The sequence below is a fragment of the Leiobunum rupestre genome, chromosome 1, assembly GCF_980474605.1.
Source record: "Leiobunum rupestre chromosome 1, qqLeiRupe1.1.hap1, whole genome shotgun sequence".
NCBI classification, from domain to species: Eukaryota; Metazoa; Arthropoda; class Arachnida; order Opiliones; family Sclerosomatidae; genus Leiobunum; species Leiobunum rupestre.
In genome coordinates, this window is record NC_143384.1 from 98,293,065 (window position 1) to 98,308,582 (window position 15,518).

Below are 15,518 nucleotides of genomic sequence, written 5' to 3' on the forward strand. Positions count from 1 at the left end.
TACTACGATTCTACAAGTGGTTTTATTTCCCTTCCCATAGCTAAAACAATGTATATCAAATTTGATTTGAAGCATAGTTTGGATACTATCCAAATAATTTAACTATCAAAGACAAAAACCCTTGACACAGGGTCGCTCTTATAAAATGATAAGATTAGTATAAACTTTTTTTAGAAAAATAGCTATTGTCTTTTATATTACCAGAGTGATTCTAAAACTTTTATGCATATTCATCTAGCTAAATCAAAACAAATTAAAAAACCAATATGTTAATACAGTTTAATGTATTAATTTTAATGTGGTATTTCATTAATTCCTCATTAAGTGGACAACCTCCTCCAACTGGCATATTTCCTAACATAGTTTTCATCCTAACTGATGACCAGGACATAGCATTGGGTGGAATGGTATGCTAATTATAAACAGTTCTATTTTCCTCTTAACATTTTATTCAAATAAAATTGAAAAGGACCCTATGGAGAAAACTATGAAATACATTGGTCAAAATGGTGCTGAGTTCACTAACATGGTAGTATGAACAAAATACGCAAAATCATTTGGGTAAAAAATAATTTCGATGTTTTTCTAGTTTGTAACTACACCTCTATGCTGTCCAAGCCGCTCAAGTATTTTAACAGGACGCTATGTTCATAACCACGGTACAGTTAATAATAGCTTATCTGGAGGTTGCAGTTCGCTGCAATGGCAAAATACTTCAGAAACTAAGACGTTTCTGCCATTGCTTAAAGAACAAGAATATACAACCTTCTACGCTGGGAAATATTTAAACCAAGTATAACGTGGAAAAAAAATTAAATGGATTAATTTTGATAGTTAAATCTTTTCAATTAAGTACGGAGATAAAAAAGTTGGTGGAATGGGACATATACCAGTTGGTTGGGACTCGTGGGTTGGTTTGGTAGGTAAATGTTACGATCAATAAATTATACAACGATAACACAAATTCATTCATTTTCTTATTTTAGAACCATTTAAATGATTTAAACTAATGAAAATACTTATAGGTTGGAAATTCAAGATACTACGACTACAGTTTATCTGTTAATGGCATTGAAGAAAAACATGGAAATGACTCTGACAAAGATTACCTAACGAATGTTATAGTAATGCCATTTTTCAAAACTTTATTCTGTTCTAACTTATAGCAATAACTTATAATAAGTATAAACATTACAGAGGGATAAAGCTTTAGATTTTCTATCGCAATTTGATTCTAATTCAAAACCATTCTTCATGATGCTGTCACCACCTGCACCCCACGATCCTTTCACACCAGAACTTAAGTATAAGGACAAGTTTCCCAATGATACGGCTCCTAGGACCCCTAATTTTGACATCCCCGGAGGGAAGGTTAATGACATTATTTAGATAAAAAATCATGTCTGCTATTGTTATATGTGCATGTTCATTTAAGACTAAACATTGGTTGGTGCGTCAACCACCAAGCCCTCTACCACAAGAGGTAGTGGACCAAATTGATGAAGCCTATCGTAACAGGTATAAGATATGAGTTCCTTTATTTATTAGAATTCATATTAACTTAACTCTAGATCCTAAAAAATTATAATTTACAGACATCGAACCTTGTTGAGTGTAGATGATTTGGTGGAATCAGTATACAATTTGTTATTGCAGAAAAATTTACTTCAAAACACCTATTTAATTTATTCCTCTGATAATGGATTTCACCTGGGTAAGGCTGCGGCTCTTTTTATTTTACCATAAAAACTTAACAAGAGTCGCATAAGGACATGCTTATCTTACTGTTACTAAAAAATATTAAAAATTAATATTATTTTTATGTATTACAGGTCAGTTTTCTTTACCATGGGATAAAAGACAGCCTTATGAATTCGATATAAGAGTGCCTTTACTTATAAGTGGGCCAGGTATCACTGCGGGGCGAAAAATTGAGGTATACATGATCATGATATCCTCTCCTCTGATCTTTGAAACTTTATCAAACATTAATAAAATTTTTGGGTATCCAATCTTAAAGCATATTGAGTTTTGTAGGTTCCTGTTTTGAACATAGACTTAGCACCAACATTTTTGGAGATATCGGGTATCAGTCCACCGGGTCACATGGATGGCATTTCTTTAGTTCCACTCCTCTACAACCTAGCGCCCACTGTTTGGAGGTCTCAATTTGTGGTAGAACATCATGGAGAGGGACATGTTGGACCAATCCGTGGTTGTCCCAGATATCGTGATGGGGGAGTAGATGTAAAAAGCCCTAAAAATTTTGGTTATGTTTATACTGAATAAAACTAATTTTCAATTCATTTTCAATTAGAATTGTCAACCTGACTGCATTTGCCAAGACGCTTTTAACAACACCTACAGTTGCATAAGGGAATTAACCACAGATTTTGACACAATTTACTGCAAATTCAATGACGAAGAGGTACAGTTTTAAACTAAAAATGACAAAGAAAAAACCAAGCAGTATTGGTGCCTATACCAAATGTATTAAAACCAACAGCTAATATGTAGGGATTGCACAGTGACTCTACACAAGAGTGATCGCTAAGTTTCCATCACTGACCCTGATTTTCTTCAAATAAAACCATAACTGGTTAAGAATGTATTAGAAAATTCAAAATCAGAAAACAAATTCTACCCATTAATTTGTGCGGCAACAAAAACAAAATACAGAATAATTCTTGCACATGCTCTGAGATAGGTGTTAGTTATTCTTCTTTTGAAGTTCTATGATTTTTAAATAGAAAACCTTTCAAATCTGCTAGTTTTAATTATTTGGAATATGCATTTAATAAACCATGTTCCTGAACTCATTCCTGCTTGAACAATTGGCAAAATTAATAATGCTATAATTCTAAACTGTCTCTCTATATAATTATACAGGGATTTCAAGAATCTTACAACATAACATCAGATCCTAATCAATTAAATAATTTAGTAATACCACCACAAATTCCAGTACAACTGCAAAGTAACTCCTATATTAAAAAACTGGCCTCTCGTCTAGAAACACTGAAAATTTGTAAGGGTAGACAATGTTTTAATTCAATTCAACCTTAATTACGTAGAAGAAATGCAAATTACAATGCAATAATTGAGCTTGAAGCTCAACAAAATCGTTTATTAATATTTTTTGGATTTATGGAAAGTGATAACTTTTTAATTACATAGAATTTGCGATAAATAAAACTTTTATATATATTGCTTTTCATGATTTCATTTTTTAACAATTATAGCTCGTGCCACCATGCTAACTTAGTGTATTAAATTATAATTAGCTTCATAAGCTAACTTAAAAAAATCTTTTATCAAATAAAATATACATATATTTTAACTGATTTAATACAAATACAATACATTCCTTTAAAATGCGTTTTTACCAATATTTATATACATACCCCTAACCAACTAAAAATAGCAGTGAGCCCATGACAAAACATTCACTTTTTTGTACTAATCAGCGGAGCTAAAACATTTCTCTACACACTACCTGTGCATTTTATTTTCATACATAACTAGGACGATTTTTCAATTTATTTACAATTATAGAGAAGGCAGGAGAGTAGAGCAAGAATTTATAATTCAAACAGGAATTAACAAATGATCGGAGGGAACTTTTCTTGAAGCATTTTTGAGGTTATTTAACAATTAACACCCACATTTGAGTATAACCACTTTTAAAAAGATCTTAGTTTAAATTTATGCTAAATTTTGATATATTTTATAAAGTATGATTATGATAAAACTTATGACATTTTGTGTCTAAAAATTTTGATTTATCGAACGTATGTCACAACGTTAATGTCTTAAAATAACTTGGCACTACTAACTTGATTATTTGTAAAACAATGCATAGAATAATTTTCAATTTGTGTTAAGGGTACAGTCTATTTGGTCTTAACTCCAAACTTATGCCTATACCTAGGAGGTACTGGATATAGCTCTACAGCTTTCGTCAAGGTATTCTACAGTGACAATCAAAAGGGATAAAAAGTCGGCGGTAGGGATGAGGTTTCCATGGAAATGAAGGTGCTAGCTCTTTGCCTGAAATAAGTGTTTTAGTTTTGTGACAATAAAAAGCTAGCACCTGTCATTGCTAGGTAATGGTTGCCAAGAATTACCTAGCATTGCTTGGTTTCCGCTGCGGACTATCTTAATTCTATGCTATAACCAGTAATATTCTTAATCCGAGCCTAAACCAAGGCCTAAGACTAAACATTAAGTCTTTAAAAAATGGTTAAATCTTGTGCTTTAAAATAAATAAAAACGCTACAGTGAAAATGTCGATCTTGGCTTAAAACTAACCCAGAAATGTTACACCTTGGCTAAAATTAACAGTTTGGACTGCAAGTAGGAAAATAAGCTCATTAAGACTTAGCTAAATAAAAATTAAAAAATGCCTTGTGGTGACTAAGTTTTCAATGTACATATGACTTTTTAAGAGCTATATGTTATTAATTCATGCAATGAGTAATTTATTGTATATTTATTCTAAAACGAGATAGTCATAAAAGCTTAATATTGTTAACTTGACTAAAATTAATTTAAGGGTAAACCTGAACTGTCTATAAAAATCACGGTGGAAAAATAGTGGTTTTATTTCATCTGTCTCAGCCTCATCTGAGATCAATAAGTACTAGTTATATAGAGGCGGTACCGGATGTTTCCAGGAAACGCGTTTCAAAATGTCACTACGTATTTCAAAATAAAGGATACAACAACAGTGTGGGAAGCACTACGTTTGTTCTTCATTTAGGTGGTAACACAAATCTAAAACCTAAGCCTCGCTTTCAGGGGTATCGGTTGATATAGTGAGAGACTGCGTTGTTTCCACAAGAGGACTATCAGTGTTTCCAGTATTTTGAGAATTATTTTGGGCTTCTTCAGGCTGGACATTTGTTAGAACTAATTCCTAAGAAATTGTTACATTGTATTATATTCAAATCATTGAATATGTTGGAAAAAGTTATCATACTTTATTTTCCTCATTCTTTGGGCTCTAGTGAAATTTGATAAAAATGTATTATAACATGAGGAGTTTATGTAAAAATCAAAAACTCACAGTGATTGCTTTTAGGGCAATTTTAGCAGCAGTAGCTAGGGAACAACATATTTCCTCAGAGGAAACTTGAGTTTCAAAAACGTAACAATAGAAAATTGGGGGATCATCTTCCTCTTCTTTCGTCCTTATTATGAAACCCAAAAGCCTATTATTTTCTTTGTGGGTAGTCCAAAAAGAAACATCTTTCAAAGAAAACGAAGCTCGAATAGCTTGATGTGAAGGGTCAACGATTCTATTTGCAAATTAGCATTTTAATAAACGCCTTATAAACACTCATCAATTTTGTACAGAGAACATTATTAGGCTTTAGAGATAAATGGCATCATCTAAGTTTTATATGATGTCACATAGTTCTTTAAGTGGATTGTGTTTTGCAACGAAGACTAATATAAACTCATGGCATTAACAGTTACAAGCCAAAACCCAAAAATATTCTAGGGAATCTTTCATATTTTAAACCATATTCGAACCTTAATGCTTGATGCGTTATGACTAGATGGGTCTCGCACATTTTGAATAGATTATGGATAGCTCTGGCTGCCATTATCCTTTGCATTGTCTCATATACTACAGGTTCTCCTACATTGAATTTTACATATTTTAAATCAAGGTATTGAGGCTGATGAAATAGAATGAAAGCTAAATACCCCGATCAACAGGAACTTGCATGGAACCACAGAACCTAGCTTCGTATACCTCCCAGACTGGAGAATCATTATCCTTGGCAGTTTCAGCAGAAATCGTTGACCCAGATTGATCGAAAGGATTTTTTCGCCTAATGATACCATTTTCATTAATGAAAAGTAAGAAAGGATTTTATAATAACCCTACACTGGAGGGCCATCTTTTATTTGTGTTAATTTATCTTCGTCAGTAGGGGATATCATATCAAATTGAATGGGTGTATCCATCATAAAAGCTTCCATAGGAGATGTTAGGGAGCGGTTAAGTTTTCCCTTCTGTTTGGATCTATACAGGGATAAATATTTTCAGGCACTTTCTTAATGCCCTTCAGAAAATGTTTAGAATAAACATACTGTTTGGTTCTCTCGTTCTCATTATTAAGAGGCAAGGAACGATCAGTTTGTAGGGACTGAAATAATTTGAATAGTAGTTTTATTTTTGACTAAGTCAAAAGTTAGCAACCTCTAGGTTACTTTAGATCGTTCTTTTGATAACTGTCTAGCTTGTCTGCCAGTTGCTTCTTTTGTTATATTTTTAATCGTTGAGATCCATTCGTTCATTTGACGTTCATTTAATGCTTGGAGAGTCAGAACTCTATTATCAGATCATTAAGAATAAATAAAAAAATTGTTACATTATTTAAGCATTACAGAACTGTCAGAACATTCAAACCTTAAGTTAAAATCTAGAAGAGAATTAGGGAAAAATTACATAAAATAAACCAAGGATGTATATATATTATAGCCTTAATAAACCTTATTATTATTAAAGCTATCAAGGCTTAACAACCAAAGCAACCAAGGCTTAACAACCAAAGCAACCAAGGCTTAACAACCAAAGCAACCAAGGCTTAACAACCAAAGCAAACAAGGCTTAACAACCAAAGCAACCAAGGCTTAACAACCAAAGCAACCAAGGCTTAACAACCAAAGCAAACAAGGCTTAACAACCACAGCAACCAAGGCTTCACAACCACAGCAACCAAGGCTTCACAACCACAGCAACCAAGGCTTCACTACCAAAGCAACCAAGGCTTCACTACCAAAGCAACCAAGGCTTCACTACCAAAGCAACCAAGGCTTCACTACCAAAGCAACCAAGGCTTCACTACCAAAGCAACCAAGGCTTCACTACCAAAGCAACCAAGGCTTCACTACCAAAGCAAATTCTTTAGAAAATCAAACCAAAGCATAAAAACCATAAAATCACAAACCACCTTAACCTTGGAGGGTTTAAAATATATTTATAAGCTTTTGTCAAGGAATTCTAGGGAGACTCAAAGGAGTGAAAATGATGGGGAATACGAATACCACACAGCTGGTACGACATTTGAAATGAAACATTGCTACAAGCTCTTCAGCACATTCCAGATTCAAGTTTTAAAAGCTTGCATCAGTAAATGAGAAAAAAAGACTGCCAACACAACTTTGTACTAAAATTACCAAAAAACAATATCTCACTTCTTTCCATTGGAAATTTGGAAAACATTCCGCCTCTCCTCCTGATCCAAAACTTTAAAATTTACAAAAGTTTGAATTCCAAGTGTAAATTAAGGAAAACAATGAAAGAGCTACCTTGAGCAGTAACTTTTCCATCCAATTCAATAACAACACTCCCAGCAACTTCACCTTTGGAGATACTCATTAAATGACCACCTAACGTGTAAAAATAGACTCGATCCCAGCGAGTCATCATACCAGCAAATTTACTAAATAAAAAATTAAAATTCAGCGGGAAGTTTTCTAAATTTACACTGTAAAAACATTACGTTTTATGAAAAAGGTAACCAGCTTTTTGGGACTGCGTAGTATTTGGTGGAATGTAAGGCATTTCGGGGAGGGGTTCAGCGTAATATAGATGCTGGCCTTGTTGCTCGACGGAATCAATTAAAGCAATGGCTTTTTGTGTCTCGGAGCCAAGCTCAGAATGAACACTAAAACGTAATTGGTAATTGCTTAGCAGTTAAAAATCGCTACTTTAGAACCGGTAAAGAATATATTGCAGACCCCTGTACGCTGGAGCTAATGTTAGAGATGAAATCCTCCAATTCTGGAGAATTTAAAGATTCATGGCCAACTGAATAGTGAGATTTCATGGCATTCATCATGCCCAATAGCGGTTCAATGATGGCTATTTTACGTTTGTACTGAAGGGCATTAAGATTGGCATAATAATGTAGGGCTGTCTGAAAAATGCTTAAGTCTTAAAAGAGAAACATTGAACTTTGAATTACAGTTCCAAGACTTAGCCTTTAAGATTTGATTATTTTAAAGGAGATTTAATTTTCTACGCTGAGGCTTATTTAGAATAAGAAGAAATTTCAAGGTCAAGACTTTGTTGTGGAAATTCAAATTAATACTTAACAATTGATGGTTTTTAAAATTCGTTTTACACATGAAAATAACCTAACATTTTTTGGGCAAAAAATCCGGTAGATAAGGCTGTCCGCCAGTGGCGGATACATATGGGGGCCCACCCCCCTACCTTGACGCTTAGGTTTGGATTTGGGATTAAGAATTTTTAAAGCTAAGGACAATTTTTTTTTATAATTACACAGCTAAGGCTCACTGTTCTTGATAAAGACTTAACCTCGGAAATGTAAATAGAAATTTAAGGAATTTACTTGGTGGAATTTTTTGGAGGCAGCGTAAACTTCCTCGTTAAATTCTGTTGTTTGTTTATCCTGTTCCTTCTTTTTCGGTATTTTGCTAAATTTAGATATGCTTTGATCCAAGTCTATAAAACACCATTTAGTAAATATTTTACATGTACATACTAATACCAAGAACGAATGTATTTATTTATACTTAGGGAGATGACTATATGGAAATAATCTGCAAGCCCTCACCACAAGATGAGGGAAAAGAAAAACATGAGATTCATGGAACCACAGAACTACAGGTTGAATTGATTTTATTGGGGGAAAGAGCTTATCAGTTGGAGTGAGAGGTGGATTGGGAGTAATTCTTCCTAAGTTTAAATAAATACATTCTTGGTAATACCATAGCCCATAATGCCCAAAAAAATTGCACATACCATTATTGGCAGAGTGATACATATCATTCAAACTAAAAACCTCTATAAAACATTATTAGCTAAGTAAAAAGAAAAATATAAAATTTAAACAGTTATGAACCTGTTAAATCAGCTTCAATGAAACGATTCAGTGGATACATCATCCCATCGGCTAGTTGCGTACGGCACGCTTGCTGCCAAGAGCTGACCTTAGCAGTGCAAAATAAAAATGTAAATTAAGATTGATAATAAGAAGCTTCCTTAAAGATATAAAATTAAAAACCTCATCTAATGAAGATGAAAACTGTTTTAAAGTAGTTCTAAGTATGCTGTCAGGATCATTATCGAGTGGGAAGTTCTAGATTAAATTTCATTATAAACAAATATTTTTTTAAATTTTATATTATGCACAACATACTAGGGTCTCGTACGTCCGGACATGTTGTGATAGTGCGCTAGTGGCTTCAGCTAATGCATTCTACAAAATAAATTTTCATTTATAATAAGAATATATAAGCATTATCAAGGCATAGAAATTACCTGTGCATTTAAAATTTTTAAACAGTGATCGTATAAGGCATTTATATATCTTTGAAGTATATTTGTGTCTTGCTCAAACAGTCCCACCATAGATCGAGTCTATTAATGATAAATTTTTTTATATACACGTAATTACATATAAAAAAATACAAATGAAATTACTTGTGGGCTATCTTCGAGTGCATCTTCCAAATGTAATTTTTCAACACCCGGCATCGTACAAAATTGATAGTTGTTTTAAAAGAAAGGGACAAATCTGCCTAGTTAAGTTGCATTAAACTGCAATGAAAAAGTCAGACTTCTATTGACTTATCTTCTAAATTTAACATTGACTCCCACCAAGAATAGACCTACATTCCTAGAAAAATAATCTTCCAAACAGGTAAAAAAAAACAGATAAGATACGCATCGTATCATTTAATAATTGGGAATTTTTCAATATCAGTTTATATCGAACAAAACGCATCTTAGGCCTTGGCTACAAAGTTAATATTTAGATCATACTTCATTCATTGAATTTAATTCTGATATATTTTCGTGAAATCTTAAAGCAGATTACATAAAAGGGACTTACAAATAAATACGTTATAATTGTAACGATATTTAAATCGTTTAAAAAGAAAAAGTTCCCTAAAATTTCGCGAACTGTCAAAAATCTGTCATGCCACTTGAAGTAATTTCACTAAACTGTAGGTCAAAGGGTAAGAACGTAAGAGGCCGGCTCGGGTAGTCTTCAATCAGTTGGTCCCCGGGAAAACAAGATTGAAAAGATACACTCCCATAAGTAATATTTTGTTTTTCAGAAAAATTAACCGAGTTTCGATGGCAATATGGATTGGCATGTGAGCGTCCTTCCACATTTCATCTGTTAAATATCATAATTTGTAATTATAAGTAAGTGGTTTTTTTTCGCCTGTCCCAGGACAAAAAGTGTAAACTTTTTACCCTAAAACGTTGTATTCGCCTGTTCTCGGGGTAAGATTTACCCTGTCCCGAATTTTGTTCGCTTGTTCCAGAGCTCAAACGTTACACTTTTTATTCCTCCTCGAAAGGAGGTGTGAAGCAGACTTGGAATTAGCGGGAGTCTTGGGGCCAATGGCTCTTAATAAAAATCAGTGGGCTCTTAAAATAAATCATTCGAACGGGGGTTGCGGGCCACCGGGGCTCTCAATTTAATTAAAAAATATTTATTAAACATTTTACGGAAATTTCTGGAACATGATGTATACGCCGTTACAAATGATTATGTGTTATATTATAATATACTTGCTTGTTTTAAAGTTAATAAATGTTATGTAAGTAACGTAACCAATTTTTATTTTCCTATTTTCCCTATTAATTTTAAATTTTTCCCCCAATCCCCCCCCCGCTTGGGCCAGTGCTCTCAATAAAAAGAAACTTAAGGGGGTCGTAAAAAATATCACTATTTCCAAGTTGTGAAGGGAGTAATCTAGCTTATTTAGAAAATTCGTCTGCTTAAATTTCGTTTCACGAAAACATAACGGGTTTTGAACATCTTCACATGTGGCAAGCTTTTAATAACGAATATCCAATTGTTAAATGCTATTTAATGACTTTAAAAGTTGCTTGATGAGTTAGACCTAAGGTGGTGTCTAGCTGATTATTATTATTATTAAATAAATAAGAAAAATGAGTCCTATATTGATGATCTCACCACCGGTCGCCATCTTAAAAACAAAACAAATATATAACCTTTAACCTCTAACTACTCCCTTCTTACTCCAACTCGTTTTTTTCGTCAAGATAGAATTGGAGTAAAATGACGTCATATGGCTACACTTTTGAACCTGCTCAAAAAACCCAGAACAGGCGAAAAAAAAACCACCTAGTATCATTGCTGGGTCATTCCATGTGAAATCGAGAGGTTGGGAGGCACTACCTCACCGATTTTTACATGAATTTTCTGGGTGAATGTAGACTTGAAATAATGACAATTCCCAAAATTTAAGGCCTCTAGCTGTAAAAATGGGCGTTTTATGATTTATTGAAATTTACACGCAACGAAGGTTACGCGGCCCCAAAAATTCAAATATTTGACCATAACTCATAACTCGCAGTAAAATTACCCAATACTAATAAAAATTAGTCACTTAATCACAAATTCGACAAGCAATCTGATTCTGGCCCTGAAATTTAAATTGGATTATTATTGTAGAAGATCGGAAATGACGTCACCTTCGATTTTTTTTAATTTTTTATATGTTAGTTCTCCTGACTTAAGTAACTTATATTTAAAATATCAACAATGAGAAACGTTAATTTTAAGTATAACACTTAGTTTATTTTATTTTGAAAAAAAATATTTTTAATTGGTAATGTTGCATATAGAGGTCGCTTTTTCAATACAGTGCAATTTAAATGTTTTGTATTTATCACGAATGAATATATATGTATTTATTATTTATTTCAATTATAATTGAACATTAAAAACCATTCACTGTATCTTAATTTTGCTCTGAAATTTGTTTTGAATCATTATTGTAGAAGACATGTATTGGGGTCCTCTAGACCCCGCAAAAACGGGAATGACGTCACCTTCGATTATTTCGATTTTTTAATATGTTAGTTAGTTTGGCCAAAGTAGCTTATATTTAAAATATCAACAATGAGAAACGATTTATACTATGAAAAAGTTTAATTATGGTTTTTGGATTTAATTTTTTTATTTAAATTGCAATTTCATCATTAAACTCCATAATTGAGCATAATTTAAGAGTATGATTAGTTCATTTGCTTTCACTAGATGTAGTGAAGATAAATTATGGCTATGCTCAACTTCTCGAAGAACGGTTGAAAGGAGCTAGAACCGTCCAAGGCACAACGAGTCACCAGTCCTTTGTACTAAAGGATTTAAATCATATGTCGATTTCTAGACTTTCCGGAGATAACGATTATCTTACGGTTTCTGTTTGGTAACAGAGAAACTTCATTTTTAAAGTCTCAAACCTGGAAATACGCGGCTGGCGTATATGGGGAAAAATTATATTTTGGCGTTCTTCTTGATCTTAAAGAAGACTAGGACTAACCTCTCATTAATGTTCTGCACCCTCACTGATTTGTGCATTCACACAAATCACCAAGGAATGACGATCTGTGCTGATCCCATTGTTGATATTTTATATATAATCTACTTGGGCCAAGATAACTAACATATTAAAATTTAGGGTTCCATAGAAAAATAAAATTGGGAACCGCTAGTCTAGAGAACCCCCTAATGTCTTCTTCAGTAATGATCTAAAACGAATTTCGGGGCCAAATTAAGATACAGTGAATGGTTTATATGGTACAATTATAATTGAAATAAATAAGAGATTGATATTCAAATTAATTTATGATAAATACAAAGCAATTAAATTGCACTTTAATGAAAAAGCGACCTCTATATGCAACATTAAAAATTAAAAATATTTTTTTCAAAATAAAATAAACCAAGTGTTATACTTAAAACAAAAGTTTCTGATTATTGATATTTTAAATCTAAGTTACTTGGGTCAGGAGAAATAACATATACGAAAATTAAAAAAATCAAAGGTGACGTTATTTCCGATTTTTGGGGGTCAAATGAACCCCCCCTAATACCTTAATATCTTCTACAATAATAATCCGTTTTAAATTTCAGGGCCAGAATCAGATTTCTTGTCGAATTTGTGATTAAGTGACTAATTTGTATTAGTATTGGGTAATTTCACTGCGAGTTATGGTCAAATATTTGAATTTTTGGGGCCGCGAAGCCTTTGTTATGTGTAAATTTCAATAAATCATAAAAGGCCCATTTTTACAGCTAGAGGCCTTAAATTTTGGGAATTGTCATTATTTCAAGTCTACATTCACCCAGAAAATTCATGTAAAAATCGGTGAGCTAGTGCCTCCCAACAAAGATAATTTAAACTCGTACCCTAGATTCGAATACTGAGAGCTTTCCCATTGACGGTTTTGTTACGAAGCGTTTACCCTTTTCCGGCACGTGACCTCAGAAAAATCGTGCTCCATCGGTTGTGGCACGGCCAACTTCGATCAAGTTGGCCGTGTTTGCGGTAACCATTCCGAGTTACGGCGGGAAGTGGGTAAACGCTATCGGCAACGCGCGAGAGAGTGATTTCGAATCTAGGGTACGAGTTTAAATTATCTTTGCTCCCAACCTCTCGATTTAACATGGAATGACCCAGCTTTTTTTTAACAGCGGCGTAAGAGACGGGGAATAATACTGCTAGGATTACAATTACGATTTCGGTTGCCAGGGTTACGCGGGACCTATTCTGATCAAAGAATATCCATACCTGGTTCTCATAAGACTCTACGAAATCTTTGTAATTAGGCGCTAGCGCCATCTATATTTTGTAAAGTTATATGGCTAAAAATAAATAATTATTTGAATTAAAAAGGAACGTGTTGACAGAATAAAATTATTTTTAAACAGCTTCAAAGGTTTGTTTGTTACGAGTAATCATACATTTCAATTTCGCATCAGATTCGGGAAAAAATTCAATTACAATATAGTTGCCACCACTAGAGACAGATTCCGTCACGGTAGAACGATAAAGTTGATAAAGTTATTGAACGAAATCGGTCCCGCGTCAGCCAGATTTAGTTGTACCTCTATTTATTCCTAACTCAATGGTCCAGCCCATAGAAATCTCCTACGTAACTAGAATGCTGCCGTGTAACTTGCAAATGGACCAAACGCCGTGGCAGACGATAGCCAGATCTCAGCCAATCAGAGCTCAAAGAGTGGTTCTGCCAAGAATTTAATGTCACCATAGAGAATGACGTCTCCTAGCTCCCGCGATAGTTACGCGGAACCAAGGAGGATTTATCCTCCTTGGTGGAACCACTCTACGGCCTCTCATTGGCTGAAGGTTCAAAACGAACTGGCGACAAGCTCGGCCGTAGGCGGCAGCATTCTAGTTACCTATGAGATTTCTATGGTCCAGCCCATAGATATAGGAAATGTATGGTCCAGCCATAGAAATTGAGGAAATAATTAGAAAGCTCATTTGAATGGCGGGAACTTCGGGAAGCGGCCCGATTATAAGCTGTAGCTTTGACCGTGCTTTTTGTTTGACGGACGACGAAAGTATCGCCATCTCTGTCGTTCCTTGGAAGTTCATTTTCCTAAATGTTCAAGCCTTCTTTATAATTATATAATGTAGACACCCATATAAATAATTATGGAAATGCATTATTGATTCATCGGGGTCTTTTTAATTTCCCATAACACCAGAATTCAACGAATTTAACTCGCATAATAACAAGTCACTACTTAAGTTTTAAAATAAAATCCACTATTGCACAGTTTGAAATATTTAATTTCAAACTGTGCAATAGTGGATTTTATTTTAAAACTTAGTTATATGTACAAGGCTTAGCCAGTTTTCCATAAGTAACTACTTATTAGAGCAAGCTGTCAATTTAAGGATGTACGTTTCGAAAGGTAATAAACCATTTATTTATAACGTTCATACTTCTTAGTACTTTATAGGTGATATATTTTCTTCTAAATACTTTTTACACACAATCCTAAAGGATTTGTGTGTATAGACGGTAAAATAAATGGGGGTGGAATTTTAAACCGTCATTGCCACTTAAAAACTGTACACTAGCCAGGGAGGGAACACCGGATTGGTTGGTATTGGAGCATGCGCAGAGGCCAATTTTTAACTTTCGCCGAGTAACAAATATCTAAATCGTGATTCTTCGTAGAGCACGTGGCACCATCTAACTAAACTGACCGTTATATTTCGGGAATAAAAGCTAGACAAAATGGTTGTTTAACTGTAAATTTACCTATAACTTGAATTCTTTAAATTAAAATACAAATTATTAACTGAGATCAATCGTAATGACGTGAAAAACGGTTGAAATGATTTCAGTGACAATTAAAGTCGCGAAGCGGAGAGGCTGGCAGCCATGCTGTCACGAAACGTTTCCCCTTTTTTCGTACCCCCAAATTCAAAAACCCTTCAGAGGCTGGGAAGCCGTTGGAATTTATTTTACCGTCTATTAGTTTCACCATGAATTTATTCATTTTACCCATGAATATAGAATCGCTCTAGATATGTTTCTATCTCTGTCGGAAAGAGGCGGAACTATAAGCTCCACCCCTCTTACACCTGACGGATATACCATGGAGGAAGCACGAGAGAGTTGGCCGTTTTGAGAAAATGCTTATTTTTAGGGCGAAATTTATAAA

The 15,518-nt window shown here is 33.9% G+C and overlaps 2 protein-coding genes across 3 annotated transcripts; one reads left to right on the forward strand and one right to left on the reverse strand.

Annotated features, from left to right (window-relative positions):
* The first annotated feature begins 294 nt into the window (after positions 1-294).
* On the forward strand, positions 295-3,207 carry LOC149969106 (N-acetylglucosamine-6-sulfatase-like). The gene is made up of 12 exons (XM_090155387.1): positions 295-407; positions 470-529; positions 590-793; positions 854-919; positions 1,026-1,124; positions 1,198-1,371; positions 1,436-1,518; positions 1,596-1,714; positions 1,833-1,936; positions 2,038-2,247; positions 2,318-2,428; positions 2,890-3,207. The coding sequence occupies exons 1-12, from the start codon at positions 297-299 to the stop codon at positions 3,064-3,066; spliced, it is 1,518 nt and encodes a 505-aa protein (XP_090011513.1). The 5' UTR covers positions 295-296; the 3' UTR covers positions 3,067-3,207.
* On the reverse strand, positions 3,117-10,031 carry LOC149969107 (DCC-interacting protein 13-alpha-like). 2 transcript variants are annotated; one of them, XM_090155365.1, is made up of 20 exons: positions 9,882-10,031; positions 9,470-9,586; positions 9,308-9,406; positions 9,186-9,245; positions 9,051-9,125; positions 8,889-8,976; positions 8,789-8,830; positions 8,376-8,488; positions 7,759-7,937; positions 7,521-7,685; positions 7,327-7,460; positions 7,213-7,264; positions 6,226-6,346; positions 6,106-6,161; positions 5,900-6,037; positions 5,716-5,843; positions 5,539-5,647; positions 5,069-5,300; positions 4,982-5,005; positions 3,117-4,918 (listed from the first exon to the last, which is right to left on the reverse strand). In XM_090155365.1, the coding sequence occupies exons 2-20, from the start codon at positions 9,521-9,523 to the stop codon at positions 4,784-4,786; spliced, it is 2,004 nt and encodes a 667-aa protein (XP_090011491.1). In that variant the 5' UTR covers positions 9,524-9,586; positions 9,882-10,031; the 3' UTR covers positions 3,117-4,783. The 2 variants fall into 2 exon arrangements, with proteins under 2 accessions (XP_090011491.1, XP_090011499.1); XM_090155373.1 differs by lacking the exon at positions 9,882-10,031 and adding an exon at positions 9,662-9,779.
* Between the last annotated feature and the right edge of the window lie 5,487 nt (positions 10,032-15,518).